At 36.6% G+C, this 24,576-nt stretch overlaps 3 protein-coding genes across 5 annotated transcripts; 1 reads left to right on the top strand and 2 right to left on the bottom strand.

The window, feature by feature from the left end:
• Positions 1–2,611: 2,611 nt before the first annotated feature.
• Positions 2,612–13,552, top strand: LOC127792041 (ubiquitin carboxyl-terminal hydrolase 15). 3 transcript variants are annotated; one of them, XM_052322335.1, is made up of 15 exons: positions 2,618–3,134; positions 5,292–5,639; positions 7,471–7,906; positions 7,987–8,113; positions 8,225–8,446; positions 8,528–8,664; positions 8,793–8,881; positions 9,344–9,429; positions 9,534–9,696; positions 9,896–10,019; positions 10,139–10,296; positions 10,403–10,487; positions 10,954–11,166; positions 12,082–12,143; positions 12,709–13,552. In XM_052322335.1, the coding sequence occupies exons 2-15, from the start codon at positions 5,353–5,355 to the stop codon at positions 13,316–13,318; spliced, it is 2,799 nt and encodes a 932-aa protein (XP_052178295.1). In that variant the 5' UTR covers positions 2,618–3,134; positions 5,292–5,352; the 3' UTR covers positions 13,319–13,552. The 3 variants fall into 3 exon arrangements, with proteins under 3 accessions (XP_052178296.1, XP_052178294.1, XP_052178295.1); XM_052322336.1 differs by having other exon boundaries at positions 2,612–3,134; positions 7,987–8,446; positions 12,054–12,143; positions 12,709–12,856; XM_052322334.1 differs by having other exon boundaries at positions 2,617–3,134; positions 7,987–8,446.
• A 446-nt stretch (positions 13,553–13,998) lies between these two features.
• LOC127792043 (2-oxoglutarate-dependent dioxygenase DAO-like) lies at positions 13,999–15,467 on the bottom strand. The gene is made up of 3 exons (XM_052322337.1): positions 14,948–15,467; positions 14,497–14,815; positions 13,999–14,395 (listed from the first exon to the last, which is right to left on the bottom strand). The coding sequence occupies exons 1-3, from the start codon at positions 15,286–15,288 to the stop codon at positions 14,144–14,146; spliced, it is 912 nt and encodes a 303-aa protein (XP_052178297.1). The 5' UTR covers positions 15,289–15,467; the 3' UTR covers positions 13,999–14,143.
• Positions 15,468–20,112: 4,645 nt separating this feature from the next.
• Positions 20,113–21,430, bottom strand: LOC127792228 (2-oxoglutarate-dependent dioxygenase DAO-like). Its single transcript, XM_052322671.1, has 3 exons — positions 20,969–21,430; positions 20,541–20,862; positions 20,113–20,434 (listed from the first exon to the last, which is right to left on the bottom strand). The coding sequence occupies exons 1-3, from the start codon at positions 21,331–21,333 to the stop codon at positions 20,189–20,191; spliced, it is 933 nt and encodes a 310-aa protein (XP_052178631.1). The 5' UTR covers positions 21,334–21,430; the 3' UTR covers positions 20,113–20,188.
• Between the last annotated feature and the right edge of the window lie 3,146 nt (positions 21,431–24,576).

The following is a 24,576-nucleotide window of genomic DNA, read 5'->3' on the forward strand; positions in this document are numbered from 1 at the left end:
GGCCCAATTCTGAATTCTGATATTTTCTTTTTCCCCATTTAGGTCTGAAATTAGTGATGGATGAGAGTCCATCCTCACCAAACAAGCTTACATAACACCCAGAAGCCTCAACTTTTCATCATCCTCAAGGGGCATTTGGACCCAATGACTTGCCCTTTCATGGGCTTTTTAAGTTCTTTTCTCCAGTTTTTACCCACAATATATATTAATGTGATACCTAATAAAAGGATAGTGACTGGACAATTAGTGGGTTTTTAAACTTAGGTGACACGTTAATGTCTCATTGATTTATTAAATTTGAACCGTTAATTATTAAATATTAAAATTTATTAAAACACCTTAAAATTGACTACAACTAGTGAATTTGAAAACCCATTTAGATTACCTAAACTTTGTCCCTAATAGAATATAGTTTGAGGAAGAACATGATTTGGCCATGGAAGCCAATCCTCTCAACTAACTTGAATTATTGAAGCCTAACATGTAAAGTGCAATAAGCAACCCATCAACCCAAACTGTGATGGCTTAACCAACCCATTGAACATGAAAAGTTGCTAAATGTTATGAACCAAAATGTTAATCCGAGGCTGAGTTTTATGTTTATGAATTTTGATTTCCTAAGTAACATTATTTAGTTTATACTAAGTAACATTGATATGGTAATTTAAATATAATGATGTGAGGTCTACTATATCAAGTTATTATGTTGAAATAATTAAATGGGATAGACTCTATATAATTATTATATTTAATTTATCACATCAAGGTAAGTTAAATAATGTTATTTAAGAGATTAAAATTCTATATTTATAGTGATACTTTATATTGATATTTTGTATATTTATATTAATAAATCACATAAAATAAGATATAAATATAAAATATTATTACAAATATCAAGCTCAAGTGTGTCACTAGCATTTTTAGATTGTAAAATGCTTAATGGTCTATCTAAAAGAAGGAAGGGCCAAACAAGGTGCATTTTCAGTTTGGGTCACTTCCACATGCTTGAAGAGTTGCCTTTTCAACAATAAATTTTGCAAATTTGGGTGCATTTTCACCTGTCCATCACAAGCAATATTGCAGGTGGGTTGGTTTCAAATGTCCCCTTCTGTTTGGAGGGGCCATGTTGCCATTTTGGGAAACTACCGTTAAGTGCTCTATTAAATGCGGAATCTTTTTAAGTTAATTACTTATTTAGACTCTACTTTTCTTTTAAGTGGGTTGTGAAATATTTTAAATAATTTTTTGTTATTTCTACGCACTTTATTAATGAACATTTAAAACATTTCACATCCCAAATTGTAAGAAACAAAAGCATTCCCCATTGAAAATAGCTTTATTCTAATTTTTATGTGTTTATTTTTATTTGTTTTGGCGTTAAAAAAGTAAAAACTAAATATTACATGTGTTGTTCGAGCCATCTCATATATTTCTAAAACTCATGATCTATCTTAACCATGATTTAGATATACAAACAATTTCGTCATGAGTCGAATCCCAAGATCTGACCTTACAAATAAACACAGATGATTACGTAATTTTTCACAAAGATAAAATTAAACTCACGATCTCGTAAAATCCCAAACTTTCAAACGCGTGGATGGATGTCTTACGTAATCCTGAGAGGTTATGCATACATTTTTAGTTATTGCATTGACTTTCTCGTAAATCAAAACATTATATCAAAACCTAATTTTTTTGTTATGTTATTGTAACAACATAGAAATAAAGGATAAATTACACTACTACTAATTTTTAAACTTTACGAATTTTGTTATATTATTTGTATCGAGTTAGCTCGACACAGACATGCAAGAGAGCTGTATGTGGGGGGCCATGCCCCCTTTGATGTTGCTCGGTCAAATAACATAACAATTTAATTACACTCGCTTATAAATAGATTAGTGTATTTTAGTTTTTGTTATTGTAATCACCAAACTCTAATTTTGTCATAACTCACTCTATCTTTTAGTCATTTCTCAAATTTATTAACGAAAACTGGAATGATATGCATGAATGTAATTCAAAAGATCACTTGATGTTGAAATTAACATAAATTCTGCAATCGGGTAATTTTGAGATTTCAATATTAGGTAAAATTATAACAAAAATTATAATTTAATGGTCATAATAATAATAATAATGATAGTAATTAAATATAATAATTGGTTCTTTTATAATGGTGTGCTGCCATTAAACTAGCATTTAAGGGTCAAAATGGGGAAACAGCAACCAAGGCATCATCCACTGTGTCCGTGGGGAATAAACCGAGGAAGAAAACATACCATTGCCAACCTCTGCATCTCACATGCCCCGCGCATCTGTTTCACACTTCTACAGTCAACACACCAAAAGGTATTATTATACATACATATATATATATATATACTGTTTTTGACCCATTTCAAACCCCCTGAGTCTTCCTTTAACCTCATCCCACCGGTTGATCACGCCCCTCCACGTGGCAACTCATCGATCAGAGCCCTACACCTGGCACCCCATCTGGGCTCCTCGGGACTCTTATTCTCCTCTCCCTGGCCCTACAACACACAGTCCCAGGGTACAGACACCACTTTGGATTAAAAAGAAAGAAACAGTGGGGCTAAACAAATTCCTCTGACGTCCGGAGTTATCATTTTCATCCATCTCACGGCTGTGATTATTCAATCATGCGCTTGTGTGTGGGGAGGGGGAGAAATCATTTTGTGCATTCGAGATATCAGATTGTTAATCTTACCGCTGATGTGTGGTACTATTGGTTCGCCATGGTAAGGTGTTTTTGTTAATGTGGTGTTTTGAGGACACAAAATAACTAATGCGTCTGGAGGGGAGCTTTGGTCTTTCTGGCCAATGGCAGAGTGCCGCGTCTGGGGAATATTTTGTCGGGTAGATATTACATGGGTACGAGCGTTTCAGACAGTAGATTTGCTAAATCTTAAAAGTTGAGGTGGCCTGGGCTATAGGCGAAGTGAGAAGTGAAGGAGCAAAGGTAGCAGAGAAGGAGCGAGGGACTAAGTAGTGTTCCGAGGAATCAAGGAATCTATCCATCTCATGGTGGGATGAAAAGAAGAGGATGGTGAAATTTTCTCTGGGGTTCTCTTAGATTTTCCTCTTCTGCCGAGAAAACTAAGGTATTATTTTTGATTCCCAACAAATCTTTACATGATTTTACCACTACTGTTTCTTGCATCGGAATCTGGGGGGCTTGAATTGCTTGATTTAGCCTAGGTTTTAGGGTATGGATGTGGCATGTGTAGAAAGTTCTAATCTTTCGATTTGCTGTTTGTGGCAAGATTGGGATTTTCTTGGAACTTGCCTTCCCACATTGTGTTGCGGGTTTTGTATTTCTTTCGGTTGTTTCGTGGCGATGGATGTGAAATTGGGAAAGGGGGGGACTTTTTCTTTCTTGGTTTTTGTGAAATTCTCATGTTTTCTTACTGGGTTTTGCTTCAATGGGACTTTACCTGTTCTTTTCTTGCATTTGTGGTTCTCTTGGCGCTGCATCAATGCTTGGATTTCTGAAGGTGAGGAACTCTGTTGAAATTGGTGTTGCCTTATCTAGGAGGGTAAGGAGAGGGTAAATGGGGTGTCATTTAGTGCATAGATGTTGTACTTTCCTGTATGAACCTAAGAAAAAAGGTTTTCCAAGCACCATGGTAACAGCAATTGTTTAGGGTTGAATGAAGAGATCATCATATTTGAAGAATGGGAAGGGAGGAGAGGCCAGTTGGCCTTGGAAAGATGGAATGCTGGTGAAGTATAAAACCGCACTTCTTTGTGTGGAAAATATCAACTTAGGCACATCTGGAAACCCTTCCAACATCTTCTGCACTTATTTGGTTTTTTGTTTCTTTCACCCTAGAAGACCATGTTCATCATGGTGGTTGTGTCGGGTTGTACTTAGTTGTTTTTCTTAAACCTAAAAACAAGCACTAAAAAATGAAAACCCTTTTAATTATACTTGGACAAATTTAAACTTTTTTCCCCTCAAATTTGGGCAATAACGTTGAAGTTGGGTTGGGTTTTCCAAACAGACTTTAAAGTGAAAAGTCTTGTTTTCAAACATGGCATCAATTTGTGTGCCAGGGTCCAGGAATCAAGTTGATAACTTCCGCTGTTTGGGAACAAAGTATTTTTAGTGCATGGTAAATCACTTGGTTGTAGTCTTTAAAACTCTTCTTTTAGTATTTGTTAAAGACATCTTTAGTGCATGAGGCTTCTTGCTTTCGAGGGTCAGGGACTCAGGTTGTTTTTGTGCATTGCTTTATGCTTGCTTTGCAATCTGTAGAGGCTGTTCTACAACCTTACTGTTGCTACCAATCCTTGTCCTCAAACCCTTTTATAGATAAAAAGAAAAATATGAAATAGAACAAAAACCTATATATCTAGAGATAGGTATACGCATTTGGAAACTCTTCAAAAGGATAAAGCCTCAACTTGAAAATTCTCCATCAATGACCAAGGCAATGAAGCATTTTGGTTATTTTCAAGCAATGAGTGTAATGCTGGTGATATTGTTGACTAATATCTCCTGGAGAAAGACAAGTTGTTTAGTGGAGTATAGCAATGGCATTTGGCGATGTAGTCATAATTAAATGAATGTTGTGAAGGACAATAATGGTTTTTTTAGGGGTGTTTTATTTTGTTTATAGCACCTGTCTTGGACTACCAACTTCTTGTATTTTTAATAGGGAAGGGTGTTTGACACCTGATGTTGGTCTTGGCCTCATTTCAATTGAACTTTTGACAAGTTCCTTGAGAACTTGTTCGATGCTAACTAATTATTTTGATCCCACTGTTATTTTGTCCGTCTAATAGTCTCTTACAGCTATGCACTTTAAAAACCTTTATTTATTAATTAATATGTTCTCATTTTAGAAGGTAAATGGCTCACCCATTATACAAGGGAAATGCTCTATGGGACATCATCATGTTAGGTGGAGGGCATGGATATGGTCGTAATGGATTTATTTAGCATGTCTCGTATGCAATTATTATTATTATTTTTGTTCAATGCGTGCAATAAATTTTATTCTTTAACTGGTTTGTATGCTATTTGACCAAAATTCTGAAATTAAGAAATGTAAGGATTTTATTTACTGAACACCATTGAGGTTGCAAGCAATAATGCTGGGAAAGTTAAATGGGTTCCATTTGTTAATTTTGTGTTTGCCGTATTTTGTAACATGGAGTAGTAGATGATAGTTTTCTTTCTCTTTCTGCACAAGGTGTAGCATGATTTATGTTATGAGATTTGTTGCTGATCCTGATAACTTTGGTTTCTGTAGCTAAAGGAGCTAAGCCTCTAGAAAGTGGTACGAAATTGGACATGAGTATGCTGGTGGGGATATGCTTGAGCCAAGAGAAACTGATCTTCCTGCCTTGCTGCTGGTCTTGGTTGTGTTCCCCCTGGTTATTTATATTTTACTAGGAAAATGGAGCGAGACCTCAGAAAAGAAAGAGAGGATAAGTTTGCTTGCTCAATTGGCTGCTGAAGAAGCTTTTATGGCCGAATCAGTGGCTGCTGCTAGTGTCATCCCTCTTGTACCTGCTCCCAAGAAAGGAATTCGTGAGTGTGCCAGATGCTCTGCCCCAGCAACCACACGATGCTCACAGTGCAAATCTGTTCGCTACTGGTATGATCAACACCCTATTGTTGGACACATATTTTGATTTTATAAGTGTTTGTAAGAAGTCAATAGATAGCTTGAAACAGGATTTTAGCTCTCAGATGAGTATTGAGGTTAAAAGTGTACTCTCAGTATGACTTTAAACTAGTTTGGCCTTCTAATTACGAAAAGGCTCCATGTTCAGAGGTAAAATGCAGCATCCACTTTGTCTGGAGAAGTCCCTTGCATTTGTTCCCCATATAGCTGGAGCATGTCTGGACAATCGGTATTGGCAACTGAAAATGAAAGCAGTGGAAAATTTGAATGAAGCTTTGTTAGAGTGTTGTCTTGAGTAGTCTGATGATTGGCAGAAAGAATGCATCAGAATTTAGAGGGTATAGATAGGCGGTTACCAACTTGTAAATATAATTAAGTTGGAGGTCAAAACCGGTAATGTCTATACTGGTTATAAGGCTCCTAGAAACTAATTTTCTATAAATAGGACAGTGGTCTAGGCATAGGCGATGTATCATTCTCATGAGAAAGTGGAAGAGAAAAGGCTGTGTAATAGAATAGTCCTTTGTAATCTTGAAGGATTGTAATTGTGAGGGATTGTACTGATCGCATTCTGGTAATCAAAGGAAGGCTGCTCTTGGGAGGTTTTAGAGGCTGGATATAGGGTTGTCCTAAGGGGCAATCTGAACCAGGATAAAGGCTTCGTGTTCTTCTGTGGTTTGATTTAATTTCTGTCAATTTACATTCTGTTTTCTTCCATATTGATTTGATCTTTGTAGTCGTTCAAACTGTGAGTGTGTGCGCTTGTGAGGCAGTGATTTCCGTCTAAAAAATCTAATTCTAAGTGCTCCCAAGATAACAAGCCTCCGTTGTGGTTTTATAAATTGAAAAACTTACATGTTTGCCTCTGTTTGAAAGACTAATGAATGAGCGTGGCCTCTTTAGAGGTGTCCAAGTCAGTTAGTTATAGAAGGATCTACGCAATATATAATGTATTTTACAGGTTTTAGATACATGCCAGCTGGCAGCTGGTGTTGACAATCAGAAATAAAGATGCCAAAAATTTGAATAATGCCTCAATCAAGTTTATTAGAAATTTCAGAACACTCATGATTTGTTTGAATAGTCTATTCTGTTTGAAAGCTTGCTGTAAGACCTTGGCACCTGTAGAGGTGTCTGAGTAAGTCATTAAGTTAGTTACATATGTATCTACAGTGTATAACTTTGATCCACTGTATTGTGCAAGGCTTCTGATCCGTATAAACTCCTACGAGCAGTTCTGAATCTATGACCTGAACTTACTTCATTGTGATTGACCTCCTCTTGTTTTCTTTTTTCTTTCTGAGGTGAAAGTCTAAATGCAACAGGTTGATTATAAGCAAGCTAAGCAAATCCTCGACAAGATTATGTTATTTCTGAACTTATTTAAAGCTTTAGCTTTTGAACTCATGAGACAAGAATAAAGTTTCAATATCAAGGGCGTTAAATTTCTGTTCTAGATGAAATTTCTGTTCTAGATGATCTATTGAAACTTCAAGCATGACATTCTTATCTTAATAGAAGTTTGACCTCTTAACCTCAATGCCACAAATAAACAGCAACAGTTATTTTGATGAAATCATATAAACTCACTTCACCTTTTTGTGTACTTGCGTTTTGTTTTTGTCTGTCTGTGCTAATCATTCTTCATCCTCATAACTTGTTTGTTATAACTAGTAAGCCAACACTAACAGATATTAGAGAACAAAGTTGTTTTCTGCTGTGCACATATTTGGTTTAATAAACATTATGATGCTGGTGGTTTCTAAGTTCATTAAAATGTCAAGCTGATAACTTGATGCAGTTCTGGGAAGTGTCAGATAATTCACTGGAGGCAAGTTCACAAGCATGAGTGCCAGCGTCTAGAAACCAACAGTGGTGGTTCATCTCCCATGTCTACCTCCAATGAAGATGCTGTTTATGCTAAATTATCACCAAATGGCAGGATGAGCCCACAAGTCCTAGGATACAATATCAAGCATCTTGAGGATGAGAAATCTTCAGCGGATGATAGGATTCAACATTCTACAGGCACTGCTGCATCTTCTACCACTACTTGTACCTCAATTGATGCCCATGGAGCCTCCATGATGGAGGGAAGATCTATGGACAGACAGGTTTCTCGTAACTCTAAGTTAAGAAGAGAGGATGAAGCCCAATTAAATGTTACTGAAGAAGCATCCAGGAGTAGGGTTCCCGCTTCCACCTTATCTAGTAAAGAAGCTAAGATAAGACATAAGGTACTTACGCATTTTTGCATGTGTATTGTTTCTGTGTTTTTTATTAGGTTTTCTAATAAATAGTTGTGTCTTGGATGCAGTTTAAAAGTTTTGACTCTGTGCCCTTTGAAGAAGTGATTCCCAGGAAGCAAAATGTGAATGACTCTGGTGGCTTTTATAATGGACATGTTGCAAGAAGTACAATGCATGAAAGTTGTGATTTACAAAGTGAGCATGAAAACATATTTGATTCAAGAACTAGTTTTGGTGTCTCAGACTTTGTAAGTTCTAAAAGGCCTTTGACAAATGTGTGTGACATTGAACCTGACCTGATATCAGGTAGAGAATGCTTTCCCAGTGAGGGAATCACATTAAAGGATGAAACGGTTGAGTCAAACTGCACTTCTGAAATGAGCTCAATAAAAAGAAGCATTGAGGCTAAAAGTGCATCACATTCTCCTGGAACTAAAATGCATAAATCACAGAAATCAGTGATGAAGGCATCCAGAGACAAGTTGTGTTCAGAAATGGAAAGGAAGGGACAAATTGCAGATGAGCCCAGTAGGTTATGTTAATAATTTTTCTTAAATTTAATGGAAACTACAATTAGTTCCTCTGCTTGATTCAAAAATTATGATTCAGAAAGCGATTCTATTCCTGTCCAAGGAGGCAATGGGGTTGCAAGCATGGGAATCATGAAGATGATTGGTCTACGGAAGTCATCAAAGCTTGGTAAGAGCGAAACCACAGAAGTTGGTGAACGTCAAAAGAAATTAAAGGTTGGTTTTCCATCTATGTCGGTATGGAATAGTGCCTCCTGGTGTTTTATTAAATGGGTCCCTGATTTGTTTTTGTTCTTGAGATAAAAATGGAAGCTCTTATTGGCGGTTTTGGATTGCATTCTCAGATGTTATTCCCTTATGAAGAATTTGTGAAGTTATTTCGGTATGAAGTATTTGACTTGTCACCAAGAGGCCTAATAAATTGTGGCAACAGGTATCATAAAAATCCTTCTGTTTAACTTCCTCCATCAAGCTTAGAAGGAAAAGAATAAAAGAAAGAGCATAAATTGAATGATAAATATGTTAACCCTTTTGACAAAGAAGTTCTAGAGGCCAATGCGCCTTTCCTATTATACCAAAGCTCCTAACTGGTTTTCTGCTCGTAAAAATGAAGTGCAATTATTATTTTGGAAATGAGAAGACATCAGTTGCTTATGGTGATGGTGTCAAACCTGTGGGGTTAAGTTACCACCGTTACGCTCTGCATCTTTACTGGATAATACTAGAAAATAAAGTTCATTTCTTCTTGCGTATAACAACACACCAAGCCTTTCTTGCATATAAAAAAAAATTGAATTAGTATTAACTGTTTTTGTATTATTAGTAACAACAGATGCTATTTAAATTTGTTTATGCTGTTTTCATTGACAATTACTTTATTTCTTCACTGTTGCAGTTGTTATGCTAATGCTGTGTTGCAGTGCCTGACCTTCACAAAGCCTTTGACAATTTATTTGCTTCGGGGATCACATTCTAGAGCCTGTACTTTTAGTTTTCTCACATTTCCTCTTGTTAGTGGTGATTCTAGCAAATGATGTGTTTGCTTACTGCTTGTATTACATGCTTGTCCTATTCATGAATGCTAGGTCGCATGAAAGAGTGGTGTCTTATGTGTGAACTAGAGCAACATGTTATGATGTTAAGAGAGAGTGGGGGCCCTTTATCTCCTGGCAGAATTCTCTCACATATGCGAAGTCTTAATCGCCAGATTGGTGATGGAAGTCAGGAAGATGCACATGAATTTTTAAGGTTTGTCAATTCTCAAGATTTAATGCTGGGATCTCACTTTCTCTATGTATGTATACACCAGTCTATTCTCCTCTCTTATCATTGTCCATAAATCTGCTTGAAGGAAATGAATTCAGGCTTCTGAACTGAGGTGGTATACTGGAAATTATGCACATTTATTAGAATTTTTTAATTCCTATCGGTATACTTTGTTATCCAGGCTTCTGGTTACCTCAATGCAATCTATATGTTTGGAGGGCTTAGGTGGAGAAAATGTTGTTGATCCCCGACTGCAGGAAACAACCTTTATACAACACACTTTCAGGGGTCGCCTTAAATCGAAGGTATTTGTTGGTTGTGGGCACTCTTACAATACATATGTAGTTTGATTGTGAGATATCCTTTTCATGCAGCTGTCTTTTACCCACACCAATAATTACTTTGTTGACCTCATTGCAAGCAGGTCAAATGTTTGAGATGTCATCATGAATCAGAACGATATGAAAACATTATGGATCTTACGTTGGAAATATTTGGTTGGGTGGAGTCATTGGAAGATGCACTCACTCAGTTTACAACCCCTGAAGATTTGGATGGAGAAAACATGTACAGATGTGGAAGGTGTGGATCTTATATATGATGTTGCAGTCCTACTCAATGTTGAAAGATAATTTAGGTTCTGTGGTTTAAGCCAACTAACTAACTCTTCATACATTTTAATAAAAAGATGTGCTGCATATGTGAGAGCTCGGAAGCAGTTGAGCATACATGAGGCACCAAATATCTTGACAATTGTTTTGAAGAGATTTCAGGTATCCATTCAATTATCTACTAAAAGATAGTGTGGGTGAGGTCTTTGTCTTCATTTATAGTTCTTGTTTGCTAAGACATTAAATGTATGATTGTTTTACTGACCAACAGATTAATAGTTTGACATGACTCCATTGTGTACAAACTCCAAGTCTCTTGATAACAGCCTAAACAATGCCTTGTTATAGAAAGATTGCAAATAGCTCTTCCGTTCGTTGTGGTTGTTGCCAGCACTGGTTTCTTAAAAGTGATCATTCTGCTACCTAATGTTTGTCATGTAATGTTTGGTTTTGATCCTTTTCATTGCTTTCACCTTTCAAACCATTGGGCCTTTTGTCTGTTATACTTCTGTACAACCAAGGGGATTCTATGATTGTGGCTTCTCCATGCAGCTGTCTTTGTATGTTTTTTCAACTTTAATGTTACTCAGCTGTTGCTAGATTCTTCACGTCTGTTTTACTTTTGTAGGAGGGCAGTTATGGCAAGATAAATAAGAGTATCACTTTTCCCGACATGCTAGATATGGTCCCATTTATGACTGGGACTGATGATATTCCCCCATTGTACTTGCTTTATGCTGTTGTTGTACATTTGGATACACTGAATGCATCTTTTTCTGGGCATTACGTCTCATATGTGAAAGATCTGCAAGACAATTGGCTCAGAATAGACGACACTGAGGTAAATTAGCTCAGTCTTCTCGTTAGCTTGATGATTCATACTAATGTCAATCACTTTATATGCCTTGTCTTTTCCACATTGTTATTTTCCTTTGTGGATTTGTTTGTTGAAAGTTGAAGTTCAACAAACTATCTAAAGTGATTTTCTTAAATGAAGTCTGCGGATTGCTGTTTCTGATTCCTGAGAAATTATCTCTGAGGAGCAGGATATTTGGTCCTTTCTAGTGATTTTTTTGAAGAGATGCCTGGAGGAAACTTTATGAGCATGTTCATGTGGCATCTGAATGCAGCTCAGAACTGGTGTGAAGTGTCTCCCTTATCAAAAATGACGTAGTGAAACCTAATGCTAACTTGACCATCATGAGAAATTGAGTTATGCGGTATAAAGTACTTGTAGCATTGGTAATGTTATTATAAATTAACATTTAAGAAAATTTTAGCGCTGTTAGTTGTGGGTCCCAAGCATTTTTAGTTATTTTTATTTATTTAAATGAAGGAAATGTTATTATAAATTATATAATATATTATGAACTTTTATTTTTGCACTATATATTTAATTATTATACATTTATTTATTTAATAACATACATCCTGGTCCAACTGTTAACCCTTGAACTTCTCTCCTTTCTAGTTTGATACCCAGTTTGGTTTTCAAAACATTGCTAATTACTTACCATCAATCTTGACATTTTACATAAAATTTCCCATAAAATGACAAATTGTAACAGCGGGTGCTTTTGTGGATATGCTGATCTTTTTGCTTCAAATGGATCTGGCTTTCATGTACTTTAGGTGCATGTGGGGGGATCTGTTGGTTTCTCATTTAGGCATTATAATCTTTTTTCACAGTTAATTAAAGTTCTGTTTTTGCCTTTCTGATGAAATCAGATTATCAACCTCATATTATGCCTGGCAGGTTCTGCCGGTTCCAATTAGCCAAGTGATGTCAGAAGGAGCTTATATCCTGTTTTACATGAGGTAAGCTTGTCATTCTGAATTAGAGTTGATCTCTTTTTCCAACTGTTTGTTTAACATTAATTTGATCATACAAAATAGGACCATTTGAAGCTGGAATTTTGAGTGAACGAAACGATGTTGGTTTGTAAAATTACTGAAACAGTAGCAGGTTAAAAATAATTACCGATCTAGTACTGGGGTTGCCATACCAGCTGCCCGTGCAAAGCATAAACGCACTTGCCACGTGCGTGTATTGTGCGTTCGATAACAACACTTGTCAAGTGCTGTTATTGTTATCAGTAAACACGCTAGCCAAGTGCGTTTATTGATGGAAACAATAATAGCACTTACCTAGTGCGATTTTGCCTTTGGCACTGCCGTGCAAGGGAACCTGCTTGCATGACAATTCTAATAGTAGATTGGTAATTATTTTCTGCCCGGTACTGTTTCTGCAAATCTTTTTGAAAGAATATTAATTCACAAAAAACTCTAATTTTTGTCTGAAGGCATTGAAGGAACCTTGCTGGTTGAATATGGACCTAGGTTTCTGCAATGCAAACAATTCTTAATCTTTCGATGTCTGTAGGTCATCCCCTCGCCCTGCTAGATCATGTTCTGGAAAACAAAGCTGGCTTCAAACCTCTGGGTATGTAAGGCACTGCACATCCAAAAGTCAGAAGCCTTCGAGACCTGGGCAAAGCAAATCCAGCAGCCAATTTGTTGGCTCAGAGCCTTTGTTGGATCTTAGAAGGGTGAATAGACATAGACCACCAAGCATGGAGTTTTCAGACGCGACCTCGAGCGACTGGTCCATTTTTACAAGTTCTGATGAAGCATCCTTCACCACTGAGAGTACCCGAGACTCTTTCAGCACCGTAGATTATGCTGATGCCTGCAACACCGATCCAGTCTCCTCAATCTTTGACACCGTATATGTGCCAGAATACTCATCTCATAGAACCATCTCCTGTCGAATGTTTTCAAGCAGTAAGCCGCAGACCAGATTCGCTCTGGAGGGGAAGGGCATGGTGTTGGACTCCTACCTCTCGGCGCAACCTCTTGACAGGGTCCAGAGGGGAGAGTATCTCAAAGAGGTAACTCCTACGACTGAAACTTTCCTGTCAGATGTTAACTATGGCTTTGGAGGTCACCTGAAAGACGATACTAACCGAACTTTCAGCCCCTGTGTACTATAATCTTCGGGGGTTAGGTGGTAGGTAGATGGGGACAATCCATGCCTCCTCTTAGTTCTAGTTTTCAATGCTCTGTTGAATGGAGGAGGCAGGCACATTAATCAACATTTCAAACTGAAGGAGAATGAATTTTCTTGTTCAGTTGGGTGCCATTTTACATTGGACAACTTATAAAAACCTTGTCAATATTAAAAATTCATCCAAGTGTCAATTTTATTTGAAAATATTCTAGCAGTATCCATCTCTTCAATCTGTGTAGTATTCTATCTTTTGAAGTCTTGGGGGGGGGGGGGGGGGGGGGGGGGGGTCTTCATTGGCAATAGAAGAAGATGAATTGAAGAAACATCTATTTGGTGCAAAGGCACTGGTCTTTCCTAACTTGCTGTTTTCTACTATGGCAAATGCAGCTCTTATTTCATATATACCCAACCCATGTTCTCATATGCTCATCTTCATCTAACTGAAGGATTTTGGTTGAGGGACTAGATGGGTTTTCTCCTAAATCTTTCATCTTTGTTATAGATTGCTCGCTTTGCTATAGATTAGTCGAGTTACGCAACCTTTTCTGAATATCGAAGCCCTGACCTTTTGGTCACAAAGAAGCAATTTGACCCTTTTTGTTGGAGGAGAGAGGTTGAATGAAATCATTCTTCAAAACTACAAGTTACAAGAAAGAAATGTAATGCATTACCAACTGAAAATTTGTATTGAATCTTAGCAATTTCAAGGCCAAACAAGAGAATGAAATAAACAAGTTTAAATTTTAGGGTACAAACACAAGCCAGTAACGAGATGGGTGCCAGATACATTGCGGCTAAAGAAAAACCCTCAATTGGCGGCGGCCCGGAAGAACTCAAGAGCTTCACCATTTTTCAAGCCGGTGGAGAGACGAATTTTTCTATATTCTTCAAAGGTGAACGGCCGGTAGAGGGCAGGGTGGCCGGAATCCACCATTTCCGGTGGCGCTTGCACGGCCTCCTCCATTGGCCCGACCACAAAGAGAGTAATCGAAAACCGGGTTGACGGCTCTTTGCATTGCACCCGGTGCTTCACGTTGTGCAGTCTCCCGTTGCTCCACACCTTGTCGACCCACCCATTCATCAAGAAGGATACGAGTTAAGAGGGAGATAGTGTAGAGTTTGTCTGTACACGATAAGATCAGGAGTTCGGATCGGGGTTACCTTAGCGAGGTCCCCGAGGTTGATGAAGAGGCTGCCGGGCAAGGGGTCGACGGCCATAAACTCGCCAGAGTCCTTGGCGGCCAGCTCAAGGCCACCAACCTTGTCATCTTCTTGTAAAATGGTGAGAAATCCCAAGTCTGTGTGGATTCTGACTCCAGTTTCTCCTAGGGTTTGGGGAGTGAAGTGGTATTTGTTAAGCCAGAATTGGCATGCCCAGCCATTGCATAAATCACTGCCCAGCCCCAAGCTTTCCGCTAGCTTCTTCCCAATGTCCAGGGCCAGTTCATGGGTGGCCTGGAAGTACTTCTTTATTGTCTCCCTGCAACAGATTTAGGGTCCTCTAATCAAGGTCCAACACTAACAAAATCTATGGGGGATCAAAGAAGCTCTGCCCACTGAATTAATACAGAACTTCCCCAACCATCTACACATACGAGTTGAAGCCAAGTACCTTTGCTGGGAAGAAGCATCAAGCCGAGAGCAGAAATCATCCACCACCGGACCGCCATTACCGGCGGTGTCGTAAAACCCTAAGCCCTCAAAGAAAGGATTCACATTGCTCGGAGGTATGTACCCTTCAAAAATGTCGGTGCCATTGCGCCGTTTGGTCGCCGGCGGAAGCTCGTGAAGAGACTCCGCCACCAGCTTGATCTCGCCCATCAAGCCTGCGGGAACACCATGGTTGATGACTCTGAAACAGCCCCATTCTTCGCAGGCTCGGATCAGCTTCTCGGCCTCCTCCGGAAAGTTCTGCAAGTCGATCACCGGAACGCCGCCACCTCCGTGATCCATAAGCCAATAATCAATTCCCCACAGATTCAGCTCTTTCTTGGGCTTAGCTTTTTGGAGAGTGATTCAAAGTGTCAATCGCTGGAAAGGGAGAGGAATCAATTAGGGTTCTTAAGATTGATGCATTCGCCTTCTTGGGTGCACAAAACGACAACATATCCCAAAACAAAACAGAGTACTGCCAAGGCGCTCTTTTTGTTTTTAAATTCTTGTCTTTATTTTTAAGTGCCTCTTCAATAATTGTGAGCCATTAAATAGAAATAATTGAATTAAATAAGTTAAAATTGTTGATTCGGTTGGGTTCAAATGATATCTCAGTCTTGTTCGGTTAAATTTGATAATTTCGATTATTTCGTTTTTCGTATTAAAAAAATTAAAATATAAAAAATAATATTATTTTTATATTTTGTTATTTTTATTTTTTAGATTAATTCAGTCTTTTTATTTTTTTAATTTAAAAATTTATTCGATTAGTTCGATTCAATTAATTGAAATTCAATTCAATTCAATATAAGGACTGAAAATTGATTGAACTCAAAATATGAATAAAAAATTAAATTGAATTGAATTTCAATTAATCAATCAGAACTAAAATTTAAATACTCCTAATTATATTGTTGCATGTACCCAACGGCCAAATTCAAAATAAAATAAAATAAAAAACAAGAGGTACAACTGTACCAAAGGCAAGGCAAAGAAGTGATTATATATTTAATTAATATATAAAATTGTACTGTCACATGCCTTAAGTGCGATCATCGCTAGTACGTACACAACCGACCTTAGCCATATAATTAAGAAAATAATAAGTTATGTGACACTATTGGTAGATTATATAATATCATTGCCCTTCTATAGTTGGTTGATAATTAAAATAAACATAAAAATAAATAATAACAAGGTGGATAAGTATAGAAACACAAGCAAAAAAAAAAAAAACAAAGATAATGGAATAAAATTATTAAACATTGAACCTTCCATTACTCCATATATTTACATTAAAATTGTTACGTTGTTCCCATCGACAATATAACACGAAAATTTTGAGAGGTGTGTGGGTCCATGGTGTGGTGGGGCTTATACACCATCCCTTGGTAGCTCACGTCAGACAACATATCAACCTTCATATCTACACAAAACATTTATTAAATATTATCAGTGTCATCACTACATTAGATTGATTGGAACACATTCACAAGTGTCTTTGTAAATTACTCCAAACCACCCCCCTCCCCAATTTTGTCATCATCTTGCAATATGGTAAAAAATTCAAGGTCTGTGTGTGTGTAATGTAACGCCAGTTGATCGAATATATTTAGAGGTTAAATAGTATAAATAGTTATTAAATTTTGCATTGAAATGTGAAAATATTTTTGGGTTTCAATTTAATATACAATTCCATAACTATTGTTAATTATCGTTAAAAAAACTTAACAAAATGTCGATGTTTTTTGTGCTTTAGTGCAAGGTTCAGTGACATTTTTATACTTTAGTGTAAAGTTTAATAATTTTTTTGTACTGTTGTGCTAAGTTCAGTGGCCATTTATACTGTTTAGTCGTCTATCTTGTTAGCCATGTTAACATCCCCTCAGTCTCTTTTAATGACAATTGACTGTGGTTATAGAATTGTATAGTAAATCGAAATTCAGTGATATTTTATCTACAAATTAAAATTCAGTAATCTTTTTATACGTAATTACAAAGTCTAATTACCATTTATGCTATTTAATCCATATTAGGAGTGTAATTGTATTTATTCGTTCTTATTTGACCAAGAATTCTTATAATTAATTTTTTTTCTTTTAAATGAGTTGATGTAGATATAATGTCAAAAAAATAAAATTATTTATTCATTTTTAGTTGATATGATATGCAACAACAGTTACATGTCATTACATGTCACTATCGTCGTCGCCATCACAATCACAATCACCATCATCATCACCATCGTGATCGCGATTGCGGTGGTTATCTTTCTCTTCCTGTCTCTCTTTCCTCCTTTCTTCCTATAACTAGAGATTCATTTACGGGTATGAATTCGCTTGCCTTAGATGGATTTGTCCGAGGCGGGTGACAAAAACAAAAATTGAATTGTTACACTTAAGAGGTTCTGAGATTCAAACCTTATTGGTACCTGAAGGGACACCCTGCAAAGACTTACAAAATCAGTCAAAGCACCAACATCTAGACTTTTATTTTAAAAGGGGCCAACCACTTACGTCTCTCTCTTCTCCCCAATGGTCCCTTTACTTTATTTATTTAAAAAAACAAAGGAATACATTATTTTGCTGAAAAAATTAAATTTAAATAAAATAATATTTATTTGATGTGAATAAAATATAAGAGAGAGAAAGGGATAGGGACATGGACAGGGGCCCATTGGGGGTGAAACCCACATATCCACCCTCTCCTCCTATCTATTTTTGTCGAGTGAGATATCATTTTTCTTTATTATTATTAGTAATTAATGTTGTTGCAATGTCAATAAAATATTATTTAGTCTTATTTAAAGTATTAAATAGTAGTTTTATTGTACAAATTAAATGGTTGGACCACATAAATTGAGATTCACATTAATAAGTCGTGAGTTTGATTTTTTTATCCTGTACAGTAAAACAAAACATCCACTTATGATACATCCACTTGTGATTTACTTTCTTTATTAAAATCGAGGACACAAACGATAGAGGTTACGCAAGGATGATCATCTCAAAATAAAGTCACATCACTTTAAAATTTTAATACTAGTAGTTGAGCTTGCAAGAAAATAAGGAGAGGCTGGGTCCTTGATTTGATCTTTGAGGCTCAAGTTAATGAAAAACAAATGGTTATAACTCCATTAAGTTAAGACTTGAAAATGAACTTAAGGTTAGATACCGTGTTTAGGAGAGAGTCCTTGCTTTTGGTGACTAGAGGTGAAGTATTCTAAGTGGGCTCCAAAATTTCCAATCCCATGTCTCATGGGTTTGAGGAGGATTTCTCCAACTAAATAAGAATGGGATTGGATTCTCTCCATTTGTCCTGAATTCTTTGGGATTTAAATTTAGGTTTTTATCATAAGACTTAAAAAGTTGTTAAAATTAAGATTTTAAGTGGAATCGAAAAATGATTCATAAAATCGAATCGTAAACTTAGATATAAAATTTTAAAAATAATTAAAATACCCCTTAATCTATGTAAATATATATTCTGAATGACATAATTTTATAAAAATTAATTAATATTACTTAATAATATGACTATTACAATTTATAATCGTATTCTTTATGAATAAAATAAATATATATATGTATTTCAAAATAACTTCATCTATCGATTTTAAAAATATTAAATAATATAAAATTTCCAAATATTAAATTCATCATTCATTTATAATCAAACTTTTAAATATTAATTTATATATAATGTAAATCAGAGTTTGTTGAGTTTACTATTGAATTTACGGTATTAAATCATGAGTCAACTCTGATTTTATAAAAAATTAAGATTATAAGCCAGTTGATTAGTTTAAAATTATATGACTCTTAAACTCATATGAATTGTCTGACCAATTTAACAACAATATTAAGACTAACAGTCAAACTTATCTCTTGGTGTTAGTTAGAAGAAACGTGTATCCCAAGGCTTAAGATTCAAACATGCCACAAATTCAAATTAATTTTCTTAGAGAAGCATTTTAATAATTTTGCAGTGTCACATCACACGGTACATTTGGAAGTCACTGTCCGAGGGAAAATGGAAATATTTAGGTCTAACATTTGAGGGTTCACACAGTTCAATTGCTTTGCCAAGAAAGAGAATGTGACTTTTGACTATAGGTGTCAAAAGGGCCGGCCCGGCCCGGTCCGGTCCGGCCCGAGTCGGCCCACGGGCTTTTTAAACGGGCCGGGCCGGCCCTTTTACTAAAAGGGCCGGGCCGGGGCCGGCCCTTTTACTAAAAGGGCCGGGCCGGGACCGGGCCCTTTTATCATTGATAGGGCCCGGCCCGGCCCACGGCCCCCCCAACAAAGGGGCCGGGCTGGGCCGGGCCGGGCCAGCCCGTGGGCTAGAGGGCCGGCCCGGGCCCGGTGGGCCCGGCCCTTTTTTTTTCTTTTTTTTTAAATATTTTTTTTAAAAATAATACATATAATATATACATATATAAAAATTAATTTGTTTCTTTTTAAAATATTTTCTATCTTAATTCTTAAGTTTTAAATATTATTTCATTAATTTATATGCCTTATAATTTTTCTTGTGAATTGATATGAAAAATAATGTACATATAAAAAGGAGAATGTTTATTTATAATTTAAATATATAAAAAATTTAACTTAAAAATTTTAAATAAATTAATTGATGGTTATTATTTATATATATTGCGAAATTAAATTTTTTAATATCCAATATCAATAATTACTAAATAATAACAAAATTAAAAAAAAAATGAGTAAGAGCCTTCCTGGCCCATAAGGGCCCAACGGGCCACGGGCCGGGCCGGGCCGTGGGCCCATTTTCTTTGGCCCAGCCCGGCCCCCAATGGGGGCCGGGCCGGGCCCGGCCCATATGAACAGTAACGGGCCGGGCCAAAGCCCGGCCCGTCATGGGCTGGGCCGGGCGGCCCGCGGGCCGCCCGGCCCTTTTGACACCTCTACTTTTGACTAAGCTTTCAATCCACGTTTTTGTATATGATATTAGCAGCCATGCATGCACGGTGCACTTTTTTTTTTTTCTTTTTTTATATAATTTTTTATTAAAATATATTACATATATTGATCTCGAATTTTATAATTTTATCTTCTTTTGGAGTCTCTTCAAACATCACTCAATAAACCCAAACACATCAAATCCATAAAAGCGAATTCTTTATTCTTTTTTTTTTTATTTCTATCATGCATGCATGTAAACAAAAAACATATTGGTTTCATGCTTTGATGCGCACTCGCTCGATAGCCCCCGTAGGCGATTTTGTGGTAATTCTTAGCATTCGATACTCTTCAAATTCTATAGGCTTGAATAGTTGTGGATGTTTGTCGTCCACAAATTCATCGGCCGTTCCAAGTGCTTTGTCTTTGGGCCCTAAAACAAACAAAGCAATCGACAATCGTACTGATCCTTCGTAACATTGCACTCGGTGCTTCACTCCATGGAGCATTCCGTTACTCCATATCTACACAACACAAGTTCATCAAGCATTAATATCATGGGTATAAGATATAAGTCGACAATATTAAACACATAATTACCAAGAAATCGTGACAAATGAAGTTGGTTACCGTAGCGAAGTCGCCGAGGTTGACAACAAAGGAGCCCGGGAGTGGATCGACCGGAACAAATTGGCCAGTCTCCTTGTGGACAGCTTCAAGGCCCCCAATTTTGTCATCATCTTGCAATATGGTAAGGAATCCGGGGTCTGTGTGCAGTATAGCACCAGTCGACCCGACATATTCAGGGGTGTAACTATATTTGTTCATTCTGACTTGACATGCCCATCCATCATCGAATAGATCTCCATATAACCCTAGCCCTTGGAGTAACCTTCTGCCCATCTCCAACCCCAGTTCGTATATGGCCTTGGAATATTTTGTTATGACATCTCTGCATGGAACCCATAGATATACATGTTTATATATATATATGTATATATACATGGATGCATATTGAGTAAATACCGAGAGAGAGAGAGAGAGAGAGAGAGAGAGACCTGTGATGAGGATGAGAGACGCCGAGCTGACGAAAGAAGTTAAGGAGAGAATCAGGATGAGCCATGTCATGGCAAGCCAAGCTCTCGAAGACGGGGCTGGCCTTGTTGGGTGGGGTGTAGCCCTTGCCATCCACCGGGTCCCAGTTTCTGAGCTTCGTCTCCATTGGCAGGTCAAGCAGACACCTGGAAACCGCTTTCATCTCCATCATCAAATCCAGGGGAACGCCGTGGTTCACCACCCTGAAGCAGCCCCACTCCTTGCACGCCGCCATTAGCTTCTCTGTCTCCGCCGGAAAATCCCCCATGTCGATCACCGGAATAACACAGTTATAAGAACCACCCATTTTTGTCTCCTCCTTCACCATTCTCCCCCCCAATTAATTAATCTCTACCTCTCTCTCTGTCTCTGTCTCTCTGTATTCAGTTTCTCTGATGCTTTGAGACCCATCGCCGGCCATGCCATGGCTGTCCTTATATAGATGTCCGCAACGTCTGACTGTGGGCTGAGGAGGCTCTCTGCAATTAAAATCGAAAATTTGGAGAAATTAATGTATTCAAACCCATAAATTCTTTGCTTACGCCGTAGATTTCTCCATGTGCGTCAGCTCGTAAACTTTGACAAAATTTCCTTGTCAGGTTTGGTATATGGTGCCCCACCCCCATGCCTGTTGTCGTTTCCTTCACTGGAGAATACATATTACGTATTTGACTGGCTCGGTTTAATTTTTTTTTTATATAAACTACCATTTAAATAAATTTTGGTCGAATTATATTTTTTTTGAATATATAAAGCCATTTTTAATTAGGATCCCATTTCGGAACCAATATTATTTATAATCATCGCATTCATATATATGTTAGTCTAATTGGGTTTTGGAGTCACTATGTCTACCCTAATTGGGTTTTATAATCGTCAGCATATTATTAGCTGTCACGTGTATATATAGAAATGTTATTTGAATATATTTAATTATAATATTTTTGATAATAATATATTATATATTTATATTGATGTGATATAAACGTGTAGGTGTTTGCATTTGAATTGGATTTTCTAGTCAGTGTTTTCTAGAAGTGGGAGGGAGGGAGTTTTGAGTATAAAGTCGTAGGCACCCACCCCACCACTGACCACCCAGAAGGGCATGGACTGCCAGCTAGCCAGCCACATACTTGGAATAAAAAAATATAATAATAAAATTAAAAATTCTATATTGGCTGGTAAAGTAAATTAAAAAAAATAAAAAAGTACAATCTTATATGCCATGTTTGAAAAGTTGGCCCTCCTTGTTGAAAATCTTTATGGATGATGAAAGATGCAATCAAAAACATAAAATGATTTTATGTGTTTTTTTATCGATTACTTTGATTTTTTTTTTAATTTTTTTGAATTCGTTCGGTTTAATCAATTCACTTCGCTTTATATTATTTAGATTCAATTTTTTCGATTATCAATTAGTTCGATTTTTTAAATTAATCAATCGATTCGATTCTATTTTATTTCTCAATTCAATTTAATTGATTAATAAATTTTGTTCAATCCACTAATTGAATTGACCGTTTTCACACTCTTAGATATAAATATTTTAAAAAAATTATAACTTATAAATAAAATTATGTAACGTAAATAGTTAAATTTAATGCTCTAAGTGAACTTGGTCAGTGATGATATAATATGTGGGTGGGCCCGGGCCCTTTTGTCTTACTAATTTGAATAATTTTGGGTGGGCCCTATCAACATTTTGGTTGTTTGCCATGGAATTGGGATGCCCCATCATGCACTATCTCGGGCCGAAAGAATCTCCCTAAATCTTGTCTAGTTCTTCTTCCATTATTGCAGCCCAAAGAAAGGTTAGGGCCCCCAATAGGGATGGGCTGGGCCTGGCCACACCTCACAGGGCCCAGATGAAAGTATAAAATAAAACACTTCTCTATGATTGAAGAATATGTTTTGAAGTATTCTTGAAAAATAGATCGGACAGTCGAATAAATAATATATCGGTGTTAATTTAGTAGGTTGTGAATTTAATCATCACACTGTCAAGAGCCAAATGCTCAACCTATGATTACCTTTCTTGATATAATAAAAAATACAAGCACCGGGGGCCGCGCAAAGGACGATCATTACAAGAATATATCATCAAGTATCATCACCTTGCGCAGTAAGGCAAAAGTTTTATACTTGTGATTTACTTTTTTTATTGAAATTGAAGACATGAGCGGTGGAGATAGCGCAAAGGCAATTATCCAAAGAATGTCATTAAGTGACAACAAATATATATGAAAAAGATTACAAAATTTCTACAAAATCAAAACCCCAAACCTTAAATGTTCTTTTACAATTAAGATTAATTTGAAATTTACTATTCATTATACTATTAATTAATAGTAAATTAATATATTAAACATAGGCTAAATTATACTATTAATTCTTGAACTTTACATTAATTTAATTTTTATTGTCACAACCACAACATATTAATTTTTGATATAATTGAGTTCTTTTTTTATTTTTTATTAAAATTTTATTTTATTAACATAAATCAACGTAATATATATTAATATAAAATGAGTTTAGTGAATGTCGACGTGACAAAATTAAAATGCAATAATTAATTTATCATGAAATACAAAATTTAATAATTTAAAATATAATTTACCCATTAAACATACCTGGGCATGCTTCTGTCATGATATGTGCTAGGTTCAGAATGATCGGATAGAAGACCATCTTTTGTTGCTATCTCTTAAAGTCCTTACCATTGAATTGGTGGAACTTTTCCACATAGGGAGTTGCCTTGATCACCATTGGTCCCATGACTATAGTTGGGGTAGGAATCGAAGTCGAGGCAACAACAGTGTTAGTAGCAGTGGCATGGGGGTTGAGGTTAGTCATACAATCTTGCTTTCAAAATGTTGATTTATGGCTAGGTTCGTAACAATTACAAAATATATATATCAATTATAACAAACAATAACTAACTAACCCCAAGATTGCAACAATATTTAATGCAATTATTGAAACTGCATAAGCACTCTCTCAATATTATAAATATTAGCAGCAACTTTAAGATCAAGGGACTACAAATCGGTGACTAAAACGAGGTTGACGGCAATTGAAACAGCTAGATCGAAGAGACAAAATAGACCGAGTTGCGTCTTAACGTTGTCTTGAAAGCAAGATCGCCCTGCAACTGACAATGCTTGGATGACGTGCCCTAACCTAAATGGTATCATTAAACCTAAATATGGCGAAAGGTTCAGCAGGATAAAATGGTCTCTCCAATTGAATGACGGCCTCAAACGATTGGAATTGACAAAACTGAATAAAGGAACTTGCTCTCTGAGATAAACGTGGATACAAGATGGAACTAGAGAATGTTGGAATGCTTGGATGATCAAGAATGAGACTCTGACAACCTTTTATAGCTATATAAGAGCCTATCAACAACCACAAATTCAATACAACACTTAAATGGTATCATTAAACCCATTAAAAATTGTGACTCTTGGAGCAAATGAAAAGCCTCATATTTAATTCAAAAAAGGCTTAATGCATTTTTCAGTCCCTAGACTAATAAAAAAAATAGCTTTAAGGATATCAACTAAAT

This window comes from Diospyros lotus, chromosome 15 (genome assembly GCF_014633365.1).
Source record: "Diospyros lotus cultivar Yz01 chromosome 15, ASM1463336v1, whole genome shotgun sequence".
NCBI lineage: Eukaryota > Viridiplantae > Streptophyta > Magnoliopsida > Ericales > Ebenaceae > Diospyros > Diospyros lotus.

Bases quoted from the DNA above. Each gene is read 5' to 3' on its own strand.
- LOC127792041 (XM_052322334.1), top strand. From the start codon at position 5,353: ATGCTTGAGCCAAGAGAAACTGATCTTCCTGCCTTGCTGCTGGTCTTG. The intron at 8,882-9,343 runs GTATCATAAAAA...TCACTGTTGCAG, and splicing joins CTAATAAATTGTGGCAACAG to TTGTTATGCTAATGCTGTGT. The intron at 11,167-12,081 runs GTAAATTAGCTC...TATGCCTGGCAG, and splicing joins TCAGAATAGACGACACTGAG to GTTCTGCCGGTTCCAATTAG.
- LOC127792043 (XM_052322337.1), bottom strand. From the start codon at position 15,288: ATGGATCACGGAGGTGGCGGCGTTCCGGTGATCGACTTGCAGAACTTT. The intron at 14,816-14,947 runs GTACTTGGCTTC...AATCTGTTGCAG, and splicing joins GATGCTTCTTCCCAGCAAAG to GGAGACAATAAAGAAGTACT. The intron at 14,396-14,496 runs GTAACCCCGATC...TGGGTCGACAAG, and splicing joins ACCTCGGGGACCTCGCTAAG to GTGTGGAGCAACGGGAGACT.
- LOC127792228 (XM_052322671.1), bottom strand. From the start codon at position 21,333: ATGGTGAAGGAGGAGACAAAAATGGGTGGTTCTTATAACTGTGTTATT. The intron at 20,863-20,968 runs GTCTCTCTCTCT...GGTTCCATGCAG, and splicing joins GTCTCTCATCCTCATCACAG to AGATGTCATAACAAAATATT. The intron at 20,435-20,540 runs GTAACCAACTTC...TGTGTTGTGTAG, and splicing joins ACCTCGGCGACTTCGCTACG to ATATGGAGTAACGGAATGCT.